The 16,276-nt window shown below is 41.1% G+C and overlaps 2 protein-coding genes and 1 non-coding gene across 6 annotated transcripts in view; 2 read left to right on the top strand and 1 right to left on the bottom strand.

Moving 5' to 3' along the window:
• PPIC (peptidylprolyl isomerase C) overlaps window positions 1-16,276 on the top strand; it is a 36,369-nt gene that overhangs the window by 20,036 nt on the left and 57 nt on the right. The window contains exon 6 of one of the 2 annotated variants that reach the window (XM_032268516.1): window positions 16,230-16,271. The exons of the other annotated variant lie outside the window; for it this stretch is intronic. The gene's annotated coding sequence lies outside the window, so the exon portion shown is untranslated. Of the gene's footprint in view, window positions 1-16,229; window positions 16,272-16,276 lie in introns of those variants that run through there. 2 annotated transcript variants of the gene reach the window in all.
• On the top strand, window positions 5,800-5,899 carry LOC116554552. The gene has a single exon (XR_004270226.1). It is a non-coding gene; the product is annotated as a small nucleolar RNA U13 (small nucleolar RNA).
• The window catches only part of SNX24 (sorting nexin 24), a 169,754-nt gene continuing 159,673 nt past the window's right edge, over window positions 6,196-16,276 (bottom strand). For all 3 annotated transcript variants that reach the window (XM_032268766.1, XM_032268847.1, XM_032268916.1), the window contains 4 exons: window positions 15,716-15,810; window positions 13,944-13,976; window positions 13,379-13,443; window positions 6,196-7,713 (listed from right to left, as the gene is read on the bottom strand). In XM_032268766.1, coding sequence (XP_032124657.1) covers window positions 7,646-7,713; window positions 13,379-13,443; window positions 13,944-13,976; window positions 15,716-15,810 — 261 coding nt within the window. In that variant the 3' untranslated portion in view covers window positions 6,196-7,645. The remainder of the gene's footprint in view (window positions 7,714-13,378; window positions 13,444-13,943; window positions 13,977-15,715; window positions 15,811-16,276) is intronic.

A 16,276-nucleotide genomic window follows, 5' to 3' on the forward strand; every position in this document is an offset into this window, starting at 1 on the left:
AGTGTCCACAAGTCAGATGCTGCCCCTGCTCTGATGGAGTTCACATACTTTGAAGGAGAAAGGCAGTAACAAGTACACAAACAGGATAACTTCAGATGGTGATAGCAGCTCTGAAGGAAGCAACAACAAAACAATGGTATGGAGTGGGGCCTAGGGTGCTACTTCAAATGGGGTGGCCAAAGAATAACTCTTTGAAAAGGGGACATTTAAGCTGATACCTAAAGGGTAAGCATGAACCAGCCTTTGAAGAGGGATGAAAAGGCTTTCAGAGACTGGCAGGTCCAGAGGTCTTGTGGATAGATCAAGGTTGACATGTTCTGGAAACAGAAAGGCCACTGTGGCCAGTGAGCACCTGCAGGAAGAATGTAGAAAGACCTTGGAGAGGGCAGCAGAAATTTAATTGTTACGCTTAGTGGAAATGGAATCTACTGGAGAACTTTGAGTAAGAGAGTGATGTGATCTGATCAACATTTTAAGAAGATCACCCTGACTTTTGTGTCAAGAATGGATTGCGGTAAAAATGAAAGCAGAGAGCCCTGGGAGGAGGCTGCTGTTAGCATGGTGCTTGGTTTAATCAAGTGAGATGGGAGAGCGCTTTGCAATTTTTAACAGTGTGGAAACATTAGCAGCTATTGCAATATCAGTTCTTTCCGATTTAAGAGTTCATGTCTGGTTCAGAATTGCACATGGGCTGCATACAGTGCTCACTACTATAATCCCAGCACGTTGGGAGGCTGAGATGGGAGGATTGCTTGAGCCCAGGAGTTCAAAACTGGCCTGGGCAACATGGTGAAACCTCATCTCTGCAGAAAACACATGCACACACGAATTAGCTGGGTGTAATGGCATGTGCCTGTAGTTCCAGTTACTTGGGATGCTGAGGTGGAATGACTTCTTGATTCCGGGAGGTGAAGACTACAATGAGCTGAGATCATGCCACTGTACTCCAGCCTGGGTGACAGTGCAAAGAGTCTCCAATTAAACACACACACACACATACATAAATACAATCCTACTGTGAGGCTGATTGGGGAGTGGATTCACCCAAGCTCTGTAGATCAAAGGTTCAAATCCAGATTCCTTATTAACTGGTATCCTTGGTCAAGCTATTTCACTTCTCTAAGCTTCCTTCTCACTGTAAAGTGGCATAAGAATACACACATCTTTAAAGATGTTGTGAAGCTTCAATGAGATAGACCGTGAACACGATTTAGCCCAGTACCTCCTGGTCCCCAAATTAGTATTCATTCATGTTAGCTACTGTTTATTTTTATTAATCTCACTGATCTTCAATTTCTTCTTCAAAAAAATGGGGGCACTAAAAACTACCATGTAAAGAACGGGATAAAATATGCAAAACCCTTGTTCAACAACACATGACATCCGGTAGAAACTTAGTACATAGGAGTATTTAAATGGCATAGAACATTGCAGCTAGGGACACCAATGATCTCACTGTAACTACTATTAAGTGCAATGAAGACAGAAAATGGTTCACATTTTATAGGTCAGATTTACAATCACACTCTTAGGACACAAAATTTTCGCTAGTAAATTATATGTATTCCAATGACTTGACATAGATAATATGCCCTCCTTTCCATCACACAAAAATAGATGCCCCTTTGTCTTCATCAGAATCCAGTCTGTCACTATGTGTCTCCACAGACAGAAAAATGTTGCAGACATTTTGGTTTTGAGTTAGTGCCTGCAGCTTCCCTGGGTTTCTGCTGCTCCATTCAAAATCTGTAATTATCATCAAGGATAAAAACCAAAACAAAGCCAAAATGAAAATGATGACTTGCAAGGAGAATAGAGAGGCTGGAGGAAGATAGTCTTAATCACTGAACTTCATGTCCAATTCATTAAGATGGAAAAACCCTTCCTAGTAAATGGCCAATTCCAGAAAACAAGGATTAGGACTGTGTTCTTTAAGTGATTAACACAGTGCCTTAATCCAGTGGGGGAACCCAAATGCATTTCATTGAACAACGAATGAATGAATATACAACCTCCCAATTATGCACAGGGCATCTATTGAGACCAGTACCTAAACTTGTCCTTGCTGCTTCTTCAGAGTCTCTTCCAGTGGCCTCATATAACACCCCAATGGTTGAACAAATGCTTTCTTGGTACTGGATTCTGAAGGAGTTACAAAAGTCAGTAATTCAAGGAGATAGCTAAAGGGTGGGTCATAAACCATTTCCCTCAATTGGTGGTCCCTAACAGATGTGTATCAGAGTCAACTGGGTGGTGTTTCTAACTAACTACCCAAGGACAGGTCCCTGGACAGATTTATTGATTCAGAATCCCAAATGATTCTGATGCAAATTTCTAATTTAGAACTACTGTTTTAGGATTGTAGAGGTTGCCAGGAATGTGAGACTACTAACTGGTATGTGTGCCAAAAGCTCTCCTGCACCCATGACAGACAGTGGTAATTGATCACTACGCCCTTACTCTCTGAGCCTGCACTCATTCAAAAGCCTCTATTGCTTTCATTGTGGGAAAATATACATGACATAAAATTATTTTAACCATTTTTTAGTGTACAATACTATGGCATTAGGTACATTACATTGTTAAGCAACCACCACCAACATCCACCTCCAGAACATGTTCATCTTCCCCAGCTGAAACGTATTAGACACTAATTCCTCATTTCCTCCTTTCCCCCAGCCTCTGGCAACCAAAGTTCCACTTTCTGTCTCTATAAATTTGACTATTCCAGATAATTCATAGAAATGGAATCATAAATAGTATTTGCTTTTTTTTTTTTTGAGATGAAGTCTCATTCTGTCACCCAGGCTGGAGTGCAGTGATGTGATCTCAGCTCACTGCAACCTCCACCTCTCAGGTTCAAGCAACTCTCCTGTCTCAGCCCCCTGAGTAGCCGGGACCACAGGCCTGTGCCACCACACCCAGCTAATTTTTGTATTTTTAGTAGAGACAAGGTTTCACCATGTTGGTCAGGCTTGTCTTGAACTCCTGACCTCATGATCCGCCCGCCTCAGCCTCCCAAAGTGCTGGGATTACAGGCGTGAGCCATTGCACCCAGCTGAGTATTTGCTTTTTGGTGACTGGCTTATGTCTCTGAATGTCTTCAAGGTTTCTCTATGCTGCAGCATGTGTCAGAATTTCCTCCCTTTTTATCCATTCATCCATTGCAGGACACCTGGGTTGTTTCCACCTTTTGGCTACTATGAATATATGTTTTGAACATGGATATACGTATTAGTCTGTTCTCACACTTCTATAAGGGATTGTCCAACACTATGTAATTTATAAAGGAAAAAGGTTTAATTGACTCACAGTTCCACATGGCTGGGGAGGCCTCAGGAAACTTACAATCATGGAGGAAGGGGAAGCAAAAACATCCTTCTTCAAATAATGGCAGAAAGGAGAGGTGCCGAGCAACAGGGGAAAGTCCCTTATGCTCACTCATTATCATGAGAACAGCAGCATGGGGGTAATTGCCCCCATGATACAATCACCTCCCACTGGGTCCCTCTGATGACCTGTGGGGATTATGGGAACCATGATCAGTTCAAGATGAGATTTAGGTGGGAACACAGTCAAACCATATCATTATACAAATAGTTGTTTGAGTCCCTGCTTTCACTTCTTTTAGGTATATATCCAGAAGTGGAAGTGCTGGATCAATTCTATGCTTAATTTTTTTTTTTTTTTGACTTTTTTTGAGACAGAGTTTCACTCTTGTTACCCAGGCTGGAGTGCAATGGCGCGATCTCGGCTCACCGCAACCTCCGCCTCCTAGGTTCAGGCAATTCTCCTGCCTCAGCCTCCTGAGTAGCTGGGATTACAGGCACGCGCCACCATGCCCAGCTAATTTTTTTGTAGTTTTAGTAGAGACGGGGTTTCACCATGTTGACCAGGATGGTCTCGATCTCTTGACCTCGTGATCCACCCGCCTCGGCCTCCCAAAGTGCTGGGATTACAGGCTTGAGCCACCGCGCCCGGCCTATGCTTAATTTTTTGAAGAAGTTATACCATTTCCTACAGAGGCTGCAACCATTTCACACTTTTACCAGCAATATATAGTTACAAGGGTTCTAATTTCTCCAGCTCCTCACCAAAACTTGTTATTTTCTGCTTTATTGATACTAGCTATCATCATGAGCATGCTAGAGTTCTTATCACAGCACTTCAAGCAGCCATTGTCAATCAATCAAAATTGGCAAATGAGATGAAAGCCATTTGTTATTTCAAAAGTGTCATCATGATATTTCTCTAAACTCTGAGAGCTCAGCCTTTTCCAATGGGAGCTTATAACTGTAACTGTAGGACTTACCATGTAGCGATGACCATGGTGTTATTGGGGTTGTTCACATGGCTGATTGTAATGGGGGCAGTAACAAGGACACCAGGAGAAAGGACACAAGGGCTGCCAATATGCAGAATGGGTAGGCAGAGATGAGGCCTGAGAGGCACTGCATAAGGCAGCATCGGGAGACCGTCCAGGCAAAACACCGAGTCCAGGAACCAGGGGGTGGGAGAGTGGGATGTCACCACATCCTGACTTAAATGGTAATGGGATTTTTTCCTTTTTTTTTCTTCTGGTTTCTTATCTCTGTGCTTTACTTCCCTATTGCCTGTGACTCCATGGTTTGAATGATCTAATTTTTTGATATTTTCCCAAGTGCAGGGTTCCAAGCATGATTTGGAATAGTATTAACACTGTGGTCCATGTGACGGCACTGCTTGGACTTGCACAGTGCACAACCTGTACAGCAATATGGGCCAGACATGGCTAGTGAAATCCAAAAGGAAAATGGTACTGGTTACATAAATTATAGAAAACCCATACATTTTTTTTTTAAGAGGATAGCGCTTTATATACTGATATAAAAAGAATGCCCAAGATAGTGTTAAATAAAAACAGATGGAAAGCAATGAGTATGGCATGCTACCATTTTTGTAAAAGGGGAAATATATGTACAGTAAATATACAGTATCTGCTTCATGTAGATGAAATATTACTCAAAGTAGACACATAATGTACCATGGTTGCCTGTGGGAGGAAAATTGGGTATGCAGGAGATAAGACGAGACAAGAGTTTATTTTTTTATCTATAGTTTTATATATTTATTAAATTTTCAACCATGGAAATGATGGAAATATGTTCCATCATCTTACCCAGTGCATTCCTGAGCTGCAGAAGGCTAGCAGCCCCTTTCCAGACTCCCTGCACCTGGGATGGAGAATAAGGTTCTAAAAACTGGATGTGTGTTGAAGGGAGCTATGGAGTGGGAGGTGCGAGTGGGCGAACACCATCTTCCTGCCACTTTGGGCTATGGTTGCTGGCAAGCAAGGCCACAGGTGTTGAGAGGCAATTGTGATGCAGGCCCAGTCACCAGCTTCCTGGGTGCCTGCTATGAGGCCGTACCTCTTGGAGATATCGCCATTGTATCTCCTGGGAGCTCCATATCTCACAGACAACAGGTACTTTTTGATCCTACTTGCTGATACCTGGATTGCAGCTCTCATGCTCTTTTTTACTTTAAGAGCTTTGCTCACAGCCTTCTGACTCCCTATATTCCTGCTTATGGCACAGGCTGTAGCTCCCAGGCAGGTCAGTGCTAGAAGTTGCTGGGGCATTCTAGAATTTGTCCGTGGACATCTACCAGGAGTGCACTCCTCTCACCCTTCCAAAAGATTCTGTAAGCATTCGGTTTTTGGCATTACAGCGTTTTCTGCTTAAAAGACCTATACTGGTTTCTAGTTCCTTCAATAACCCTGACTGATAGAATTAGACATTAAAAATGTAAATAAATACGATCCTTTTGTAGTGCACAGGCATGATGACTGGGTTTTCCCACCCTTGTGTGAGGTGTGCCTCCTGCAAATCTTGTTATGATGTCTGCATATGACCTGACATGGGAAATAAAAAAAATAAAATTTACATAAATATAAAAAGTAAAAGTCATCACTAAGAAAAAATTTAATTCTCAAAAAAGATTTCTTGGGCAGTATATCGCTAAAGATACTTGGTCTTTTTAAGAAAAATTCTTATTATCTTGGTAAATCATCAAATATTTAATGAACATCTACTGACTTAATAATGAGGTAACTTTTTATAAACATCTATGTGAATGTGTGAGAGGCTGTGTGTGTAACAGACAGATACAAACCATGTTTCCAACGAAATCCTAGGAGCAGAAGACAAACTCAAATATTTCCTTGTTCTCTGTTTTTATTTAACTCCAAATAGCTAATAACATAAAAACATTTTAAAAAAAAACAAAACTCCAATACTCAACTATTCCGTTATTTTTGGTTAACACCACTTGATTATTTCTTGCTTGTTTCCAACATATAGTAACAGAATCTATCATAACATATCTTTACAAGTTTGCAGCAGACTTAAAACTGTATGTTTAGATACTAATCAAAAACCATGGTGTAGTTATTAGTTTTGATTTTAAATACTTCCCCCCCCAAACTTATTAAAATGAACAACCATAAATAGGCTAGCTATTAATTAAATCTCAATGAAATGCCCACATACAGCACATACATGTAGGTAGTATATATGCTTTTATCCTTTATTACTCAAAGTATGATGTAGAGTGGAGTTATATCATAAACACATTTAACTTACATTAACACATGAGGTCAGTGAAAAGGAAGTCATAGCAAAGTAACCGGAAATCCTGTGGCAGTCCCACCTATGATGAATGTGGTCCCCCGAGTAAACACAGGTGGGTGCTGTCCGCCCGCTGGTGCTTCACTCCTTGTCAGTTCACATCTGCCACTCACAGGGCAAGCATCTTGCAGCACTGAGTATGATTCTAGTGTTTAAAGGTATGTGCTTTTTATACAAAATGGCCCCTAAATAAACACCAGCAACTTCACTTGGTCTTCAAACAAAGAAACACTCTTTTTTTTTTCCAACCTGGGAGGAAAAGCTACTTGTGGTAGATGTACAGATTTCCAACATGGCACCTTTCTAAAGGGCTTTCAAGGATCATCCTAATAGCCCATTTTACCTATGTGCTGACCTTGGAAGCTAACCCCTGAGTATGATGCAACCCACTCTAATGTAAATTAAAATGCCATGATCTTAAAAATGCCATAATATTATCAGTATAACTTAATTTCCAGTTTACTTCCTTCTTCACATTTAGCAGTGTGTGTCTGTGACTGTCTCCTGATGCCAGCATTTCAGAATGTACTATCACTGGCTGAGAAAATCTCCCGGTGAGAAGAGTAGTATGTCATAAGATCTGAACAAAAAAGCTACCAAAGTTGACCAGTCTCAGTATGATTCAGGACACGTTTTTCAATTAGCAAATGGTGTGACTTAGAGAGTGGCTTTGTTTTGCTTCACCCAGTGCTCCCAGGAATCTCCCGTGGCCTCCTTTCCACGGGTTTCTAAGCTGGCAGCTACAGTCTACTTCTTAAACACTTGGCCTTAGCCTGACCACCACCCTAGTTCAGTTTCTATTTTTAAAAGCACCATTCTAATGGAAACGTCCCTGCCCTGAATTAAGCTGGGACTGTGAATTTTGCCACTAGCTAGAGCTGTTATATATCACAGAGTTTAGGTTAATTTGGTAGGTATTGATTTCCATGACTGTGACTTTGAAACTTGCTTCTGCTTCTTTTAGCCATGTAGGATTTCTACCTGGGCTGTAGATGAGGGTAAAATATCCCATGGAGGACTCCTTCAATAATCACATTTGGAAAATCTGAAAAACAGAAAGAAAAACTGCTTTTCTTATGTGTAACAATAAAACATAATTGCATTCTGTAGAATGTAACAAGGCAAGGCCCAGGGTCAACACAGGAATCTGCATTGCCAGCGTCTGCCTGGTTTAGGATGTGCTATCAGTCATGCTGCTTCAGTCTAAAGCCACTTGAGCACACCACCAGGCGCGGCAGGAATGTGCAGCCAGATTTGTAGCTTATTGATTTAAGGGGTATTCTAATGGTTAATGCTGCTAGGCCTCAGCTCTTTATCTGAATGTTTTCTCACAAGGAAGATGGATTACACTGGCAATTCAATTTCTAACAAAATCTCAATATACTTGAAGGAATTCCAAGATTTCTACTGGGAATACCTCACTGCAGTTTTTCCATTGTGGTTTATAGCACATTTAGTCCAAGTTGTCTTGAGTCTACTTGTTCGGTTAGACTAGCTTCTAGAGAGCAGTAAGATGGGGGCCTGTCTTCCTAACTTAAAAGGGCAAATTTCCAACAGAAGCCATCCTGCCACACTTGAAAACACAGCTACATTATTATTATTATTTTGAGATGAAGTCTCACTCTGTTGCCCAAGCTGGAGTGCAGTGGCGCAATCTTGGCTCACTGCAACCTCACCTCCTGGGTTCAAGTGATTCTCCTGCCTCAGCCTCCCGAGAAGCTGCGACTACCACACCCAGCTAATTTTTGTATTTTTAGTAGAGATGAGGTTTCAGTAGTTGGCCAGGCTGGTCTTGAACTCCTGACCTCATGATCCACCCAGCTCAGCCTCCCAAAGTGCTGGGATTACAGACGTAAGCCACCGCGCCTGGCCCACAGCTACATTATTACAGGAGACAGATGGAAAGGAAGGTCAGGGGTGCAGAGTATACTGTACCACATTCCAGTCATTAAAGTAGGTAAAATGTGAATGGATTACTTGAATGGGAACCAATCTATCTCATGGTTCAGAAGTTTAATTTTTAAACTTTCATCTGTATATAATGAGATCCAGGAACTATGTTCAAGCTGGGCACTATAAATAAATATAGTTATTATGTAAGAAAATTAAAGTGGTCCAATATTTTAAAGAAAAAAAGTGCATCTAACCTCTATTGAGTGTCTACTGTGTAAATAAAATCACTTACTAGGGGATTGAGCCTCATCAGAGGAGGCAGAAAGGCTCTCAGAGGCTAGGGGTAGGCAGAGGGAGCTAGCCAGGTGGAAAGTCTGTGGCCAGAGGGAGCCTGGAAGGTTCAGAGACCTAAACGAAGGCAAACATAGTGAGAGAAGCGGCCATGAGGAGGCTGGAGGGCACGGGGTGCCGAATCACACCTGGGAAGAATGGACAGAATTCTGGCTTTATCTGAAACTCAATGGGAAAGACAATGACGGAGTTTAAGTAGAGTGGAACAGTGTCGAATTGTGTTTTGAGAAAGACGATTTTGGCTGCCACCTGGAGAATGGACCGGAGCAAGTTCAAAGCAGACACGGGGATCAGTTTAGAGACTACAGCAGCAGTTCAAGAGGGAGATGATGGCAGCCCAAACGAGGCTGAGGATGGAGAACCATGGAGGAATTCTGGAGAAATGAAGGACGCGCCCAAGTGACAGGTTAGATGTGGCTAGTGAGGAAAGGCGTGAAATCAAGGCCTCTTGAGTTTCTGGCTAGCGTTACCAGAGGGCGGTGGGAGAAGACCCAGAATGGGAGTAAAATAGAAGATCATCAACTTGGTTTGGAACTTGTGTTTGAGGCACCCGTGAGACTTGCCAAAGGGGAAGTCAAGTAAATGACAGAATATGGTGACAAGTTTACCTCAACTAATGTTTACTGAGAGGCCTCTGTGTCCTGGATTGGCCACTTAATAGCTGTGTTACCTTAGGCGAGTTATTGAACATCTGTGTGCCTCTCTTTTCTCAACTGTGAAATGGATTTTATAATAGTATCTGCCTTCTAGGTTGTTATAAAAATTGGGGAGACAAGCAAATGAACACACAAAATGCGTCTTAGAAAATCTCTAATACATGCGTATCCAGTTATTTTTGGTTGATGACACTTAAGTTTTTAGTGGATGCCTTTCCCCAACATGAAGTAAGTTTTTCATGAAATATATCTTTGAAAGCTTGCGATAGGCCTTATAAATGTATACTTAGAGCCCAATACAAAGCAATAATTTAACTAAGTTAATTTTAGTTCTAAATGTATTTCTCCCACATATAAGGGTATCAAAATCAATTGTCATGAATAGAGCTGTAGATTAATTTTCTAAAAGATACCCAAATAGGACATACCACATGAAGGTAGCAGACGTGCCTTTACTCTTTGCCACCTACAATATAAAAGTCAATTTGAGGGTCAGTGAAATGACATCTTAAGTATATTTTGCTTAAAAGGATTCAACTAAATAAGTGAAGCAAAAAAGACATGAAGGAAAATAACATCAATACTGTGGGTAACTCTACTGTGCTGGTAATATGTCAAGCAGTGACAAGAACAGGGCAAGGAGAAAACCACAGCAGGGCATGGGCTGGAGAGGGCCCAGGGACAGGGAAGTGAGGTGCCATTTGGGCGACGACTTGCAGGAAGGGACAAAGCAGCCCGCTGGGAGGGTGTCCGGGAGAAGGGCATTCCCGGCAGAGGGAACCACAAGAGCTAAGGCCCTGTGTGTATGTCCACCAAGAGCTAAGCATATGCTAGATGCTGGGGATTTAGAAGACAGAGAACAAAGAACAAAGATAAGATCATTTGTGACCATTACTATGAAGGAAGCAAATAGGGTTCTCTGACAAAAAGTTAATGGGATGGAGGTGTTTTACAGCAAGGTCCACCAACTAGTAATCAGAAATAAGATAATCAGGGTTTCAGTTTGTTTTCTCATCTGTTCTACTCTACTTTAAACTGGTGGATTTTTGGCTTTGTCATATGCATGATTTACTACAATGTCCATTTATTGCCAGCATTATTCAGAAGACTGTCCTTGCCTTTGGTTCTCATTGACAGGTGATGAGAAGGAAGGTGACTTAGGGCAGGTTTTGTTGTTATTTTTCTCGGGTTTTTGCTTATTTAACGAACATTTACTGTGAATGAGTGGAGGGGCTTGTGGAGAGGGAGAATTGGCAGAGGTTTTCTGAAGCTGTGACATTCAATGTGAGCCCTGGAAGATGAGAGACAGTCACCTATGGATAGAGAAAAGAAGGCTCAAGGTGGAGGAAACAGCACAACTGAGGCCCAGAAAGAATCCAGTGTGGCTAGGGAAGAGTGTATGAGGAAGTCCAGTAGGAACATGAGTGTGGGGCAGACTAGGACCTTGTAGGCAAACAACAGTTAAAAGTCTAGAGCTCCCAGGAGAGGGTTGAGATGGAAATACAATATTGTGACTCAGGTGGATACACGCGGGAGGCAGGTCCTGCACAAGGAGATTATTTGAAAGAAAGTGTAGTGAGAAGAGCGGGTCTGTGACAGCATTCCGGTCAGCTGCCAACGAGTGCAAGGAAGTGGGAAAGCCAGGGGGAGATAGCATTTGAAGGAGGAGAAGCTGATCAACATGTCTAAAGTGCATGAGAGGCCAAGGAAGATGAGGACTGAAAATATCCATGGGCTTTATTTAGCCACACTGAAGTCACTGGGGACATTGACAAGAGTTGTTTTGAATTTTCCAGAAAAATCAAAACAAAGACCAAAAAGCAAATACTTTTCAATCTGTTAAGAATGTACTCACCTGACTTCTGATGTTAAAAGCTAAGGGATATTTTATTATTAGTATTTTATAAGAAGATATTGCTTGTCAGATCTTTAAAAACAGATACTCCTCTGACTTTGTAAGGAGGTTCAGTACATCTGTGATGAGATTTCCAAATGCAATTCCTCTGCAATAATAACCTTAATTTCTTGCTAAGAGGCATAACAACAAAAATATAATGCAAGTAAAGTTTCTCTTTAAATTAAATGCTAAAGATTTGCAAGAATATATCATTAGTATAATACTTCTAAGATAACAAGAATCTGATTCATGAAACTGGATGGGTCAAAACTCTCAGAAAGCAGATCTGGTGACTGGTCCTCCCATATCTCCCATCCCATCCATTAAACCTGTGATCCATTTATTCTCAAACAGGAGATCCCTTATTTTGCAAGTCTTCGTCCATATTGCCATGCTACCGATAATACATATGTTTTACTCTTTCTAACTCAAGACGTTTACTCCTGATGTTCATTCCCAGAAAGTTCTTCCTGTTCTTCACTGTCAAGCCAGGCATATAGCGCATGATAGGCACTGCTCAATAACCTGGATGAACTGGATTTAAAGGTCATAAAATATCTTTCCTCTTCCATCAAGTATCCTGGCTATTCTAGTCCAAAGTAACCATTTCACTCTCTACACTTCTGCAGGAATTTCAATCAGATGCATGACATATCTGAGCATAAAGAGTACATGGAAAAAGTGCTGTGGAGCCATTTTTCAAAGGTCATAAGAATAATTTATAAAACTATTTCATCTATATTAGGTTGCATTATGAATATTTATTAAATATGATATTTTAACATAACATCAACTAAAATAATAGGTGTATTTGTTAAACGTAAGCAGCAAATGCTATGGAGAGGCAGTATTCTTCACTGCAAGGATCTTACAGGAAAAAGAATATGAAGACATATTCTTATACAGCAAAGGCAGCTCACTGTGATCAGGGTTCTAGGAAGGGTCCCTCTACCCATTCTAGGGAGGAGCAGAGCTGCGTCCTGGCCACCTTTCTTTAAATTGACAGCTAAGTGGGTAATCTGAGTACGTGCATCCTTGCTATAGAGAGCAGCTCCCTTTTTCCTGTTCATGATAAGGTTTTATTGTCAGAAATAGGAAGGGTTTCAATGGATCATTTTTCTATTACCATTTAGTGACTCTCAGAAACAAGATTCACTATATTCAATGAGCACAGATAGGCAAAAAGAGATCCACCCATCAGCCATCTGAGAGTGGACAAGTCTGGAACTTTCCTGGACCCCAGTTTTCTCATTCAGCCAATTATAATATCTGCCCTGCTTAGTTTACAAGGTTGTTAAGAAAATTAAATGAGATAATGTATGCACATGAGCTCATAAAGAGATGCATAAGAGAACACTTTAAGAGGGACTCTGATCAATTTAAATTTCTTTGCATAAAGAAGACTCAGTCAAATATATTGATTACAATTATACTTAAATCAATTAATTGTATTTAAAATATGCAACTTTTAAAAATATATAGTTGGTCATCAAAGAGGCTGTAATCTAAATAGAAATGGAGATATGCCTGCAATGTATATATACATGGTATTTGGGAAGAGGCATTTTTATAAAAGACTAGAGCATTGAATTTGAACCCTGGCATCTGGGCAAAAAAAAAAAGGCAGAGGCCAAAATGACACGACCAGAAAAATTAAGGACCATAAATACCTTTCTTCCTTATTACTCTAATTCAAAATAGTACGGTAAGAGAGAAAGAAAAATTACATTTCCTCCTGAAAGGCCGGCCCCAATTAAAATTCTAAATGTCTCTTACACCAAGAGCACTGGTTTATTGGCAGATTATTAAGCCCTGGACCAATGTCACTCTGTTAGACCTGTATTAAAAACGTGGTTTATGTGGTGCAGGGTCAGATCAGTAAAGAGCTGTTAGCAGATGACAGGTTTGATTACCGCTGGCTGCAGGCAAGACGTATGGATCCCTGAGGAACAGCAGCACAGGCTGGTGGGACAGTTTGCTGGAAAGGTCAAGAACAGGCATGTCAGCATCAGGGGACGATGGTAAACAGAAAACACTACAAACTAGCTTTGAGGGGATCAAACTGCTGTGCGGGGACGTCTCAAGGTTTATGTTCTAACAGTGTGGGTGAATAATAGTGCACAGAGTGAGAGGGAACAAATGAGCACTGCTCTCATCTTCTAAACATTTCCTTGCGGAATTTGAAGCAGATATACAATCTATACAATAAATCATTGCTGAAACGTGCTTTCCTAAAAATCTTATATTATGATTGTTGATAAAACATTCTTATTACTTGCATGAAACAATGTAGGGCTCTTATTCCTTCACTCTTAATTCTAACTGGTTACTCCTATAATTCCCTATCAAATATTTATAATCTTAAACCAATTTCCAAACAAAGGTTTTTAAGAAAAACAAAACTTGAAACACATCATGGTGATCAAACATTTAGCAAGATCATAATCCTATTCCCGGCTGATGAAGAATAGCCCTTACCTTGACTCTTCAGACTCTGTTTCATCAAAAGATCTACAAGTTTTGAGAAAGGGGGGGAAAAAAAAAGAAAAACCACGTACGTTGAGTCAATGTTAACACCAACAAAGGAAAAAATACCCAATGTTATTAGATCACTGAATTGGGAAATATTTTTAAAAAGAGTTGTGAGTTTCCACTGAGCCATAGCATGGCTATGCACCGTCCTAAGGAAGCTGAAGACTGAAATATTCTTTGATTTCAATTTTCCTGAAGATTACTTAAAAATCCTCAGGTTTTATTACTACTTCTGGGCTTGTATAATGGAGAAAACATTTCACTCACTGCTATTGCTAACATCTGTTCTGAAAAATACATAAACATACATAAAGCCTAACCTCCCTATAAACACATACAAGTTGGAACAGAACACACTGACAACTTATTATTTGCCAAGTGTAGTGTACAATTTTTGCTCTGCAATAAGTGGAAATGGCCCTGATAAACAGTGCCCATGAGGAGCTGTGACAAGTGTCTGCAGCCCCATCATCCAGCAGACGGCTGGGGTTTAACATGACTTTGGGTGTGGTCTGCTTGATCTTCTTGTAGTTAGTGTGTTTCTTTCAGGCGGGTCTGGAAGCAGTGAGAAAATGGGTAAATCTGTCTCTTGCTTGGATTTTCAGAGAGTTTGTAATGATTTCTTTCCCTGTAAATGGATACAGTATGCCACAGATGTTCCTGAAGGCCTTCTTAAGCTAGCTCAGCCCATGTCATGTGCCTATAGCTGGGCAAGCGACTTGCTTCAGAGTTAATTCTTCAGGAGAGCTTTTCCCAATTGCTGATGATATCAACCCTCTGGGTCCTTGCCAGATCGGAATTAGAATCTGTGGTCCTGCCACTGGAAGTTCCTGAGAGAGGCAGCTGGACAGCAGGGGAAGAGGGCTCACCTTGGAAGGCCTGGGTTCTGCCAGCTACAAGAAAAGACATCTTGGGAAAGACACTAAATTCCTGTGTCTCTGTTTGCTCAACTACAAAATAAGAGGGGTTGGATCAAATCATCTCTGAGGTCATTGATAGCTTTAAAATTATATGAATATGGGCCGGGTACGGTGGCTCACGCCTGTAATCCCAGCACTTTGGGAGGCTGAGGCGGGCAGATCACAAGGTTAGGAGTTTAAGACCAGCCTGACCAACATGGTGAAACCCCATCTCTATTAAAAATAAAAAAAAAATAAAAAAAATAAAAAAAAGCCAGGTATGGTGGTGTGCACCTGTAATCCCAGCTACTCGGAAGGCTAAGGCAGGAGAATTGCTTGAACCTGGGAGGCAGAGGTTGCAGTGAGCCCAGACAGTGCCACTGCACTCCAGCCTGGGCGACAGAGCGAGACTGCATCACTCCCCATCCCCTCAAAAAATATATAAATATATGAATATGTGTACCACCAGAATATGGACTTTGCTTGAGTTTTCACTAATAAATGAGTCCACAACAAGTTATCTAGATTCATAATTCCCATCAAGTAACATCATTCTATGTAACAGTGTAACTGAAAAGATTGATTCCTTGAGTCTAAACATGGGTTACTAAACCATGGCCATCTGGCCACAGGATGGGCATGAGGACTTCAGAAGAATTCTTTTGACCACAAGCAGGGGGCGAGCGAGTGTTGTAGCAAGCCAAAAGAGTAGGCGTGCCCGGCTGGCTACTCCGGCACCACTCTGGGCTATTTGTTAGACCAATCGGTCATTGAAGAGTAATTTAAAATACACATCCAATATGCAAACATGATTCTTACCCACAACTTTCTGCCTTTGGTAGAGAGGGCAAGTGTCGCACGTTTAGGAAATCAAGAAACAGTTTGGGAAGTTCTTCATTTTCTAAAATGACAGCCTGTGAAAGCAGAAAACAGAATTAGAAACTGAAGTGAAGTTTGCTAGGCGATCAATCAAATGAACTATTTCAAAAAGTCATAACCGTCCATCAAAGTTCTTACCAGCAACATTCCTCACAGTCAAGATGAGGAGTGGTCTCTGTTTTGCCCACCAGAAATTCAAGCTGACACACATGCTAGGCAGTGCTGGCAAATGCTGCAGTTTATCTGTTATTTCATTCAATGGGCATTTATAGAGCACCTACTATACACTAGATGCTGTCTAGGGAACAAGACAGTGGGGAGCCAGGTAGAAATGGTTCCTGCCTTCATGGAGATTCTAATCTAGAGTATTTCAAAACCTGGGAATATCAATAATACTGTTAAGATATGTATATCAAATTTTTGTTACTGAGTGATAAAGTGGTCTGATATACATTGTGTGTGTGTGTGTGTGTGTGTGTGTGTGTGTGTGTGTGTGTGTGT

This window comes from Sapajus apella, unplaced genomic scaffold, assembly GCF_009761245.1.
Source record: "Sapajus apella isolate SASKATOON/1434 unplaced genomic scaffold, GSC_monkey_1.0 scaffold1, whole genome shotgun sequence".
Taxonomy (NCBI): Eukaryota; Metazoa; Chordata; class Mammalia; order Primates; family Cebidae; genus Sapajus; species Sapajus apella.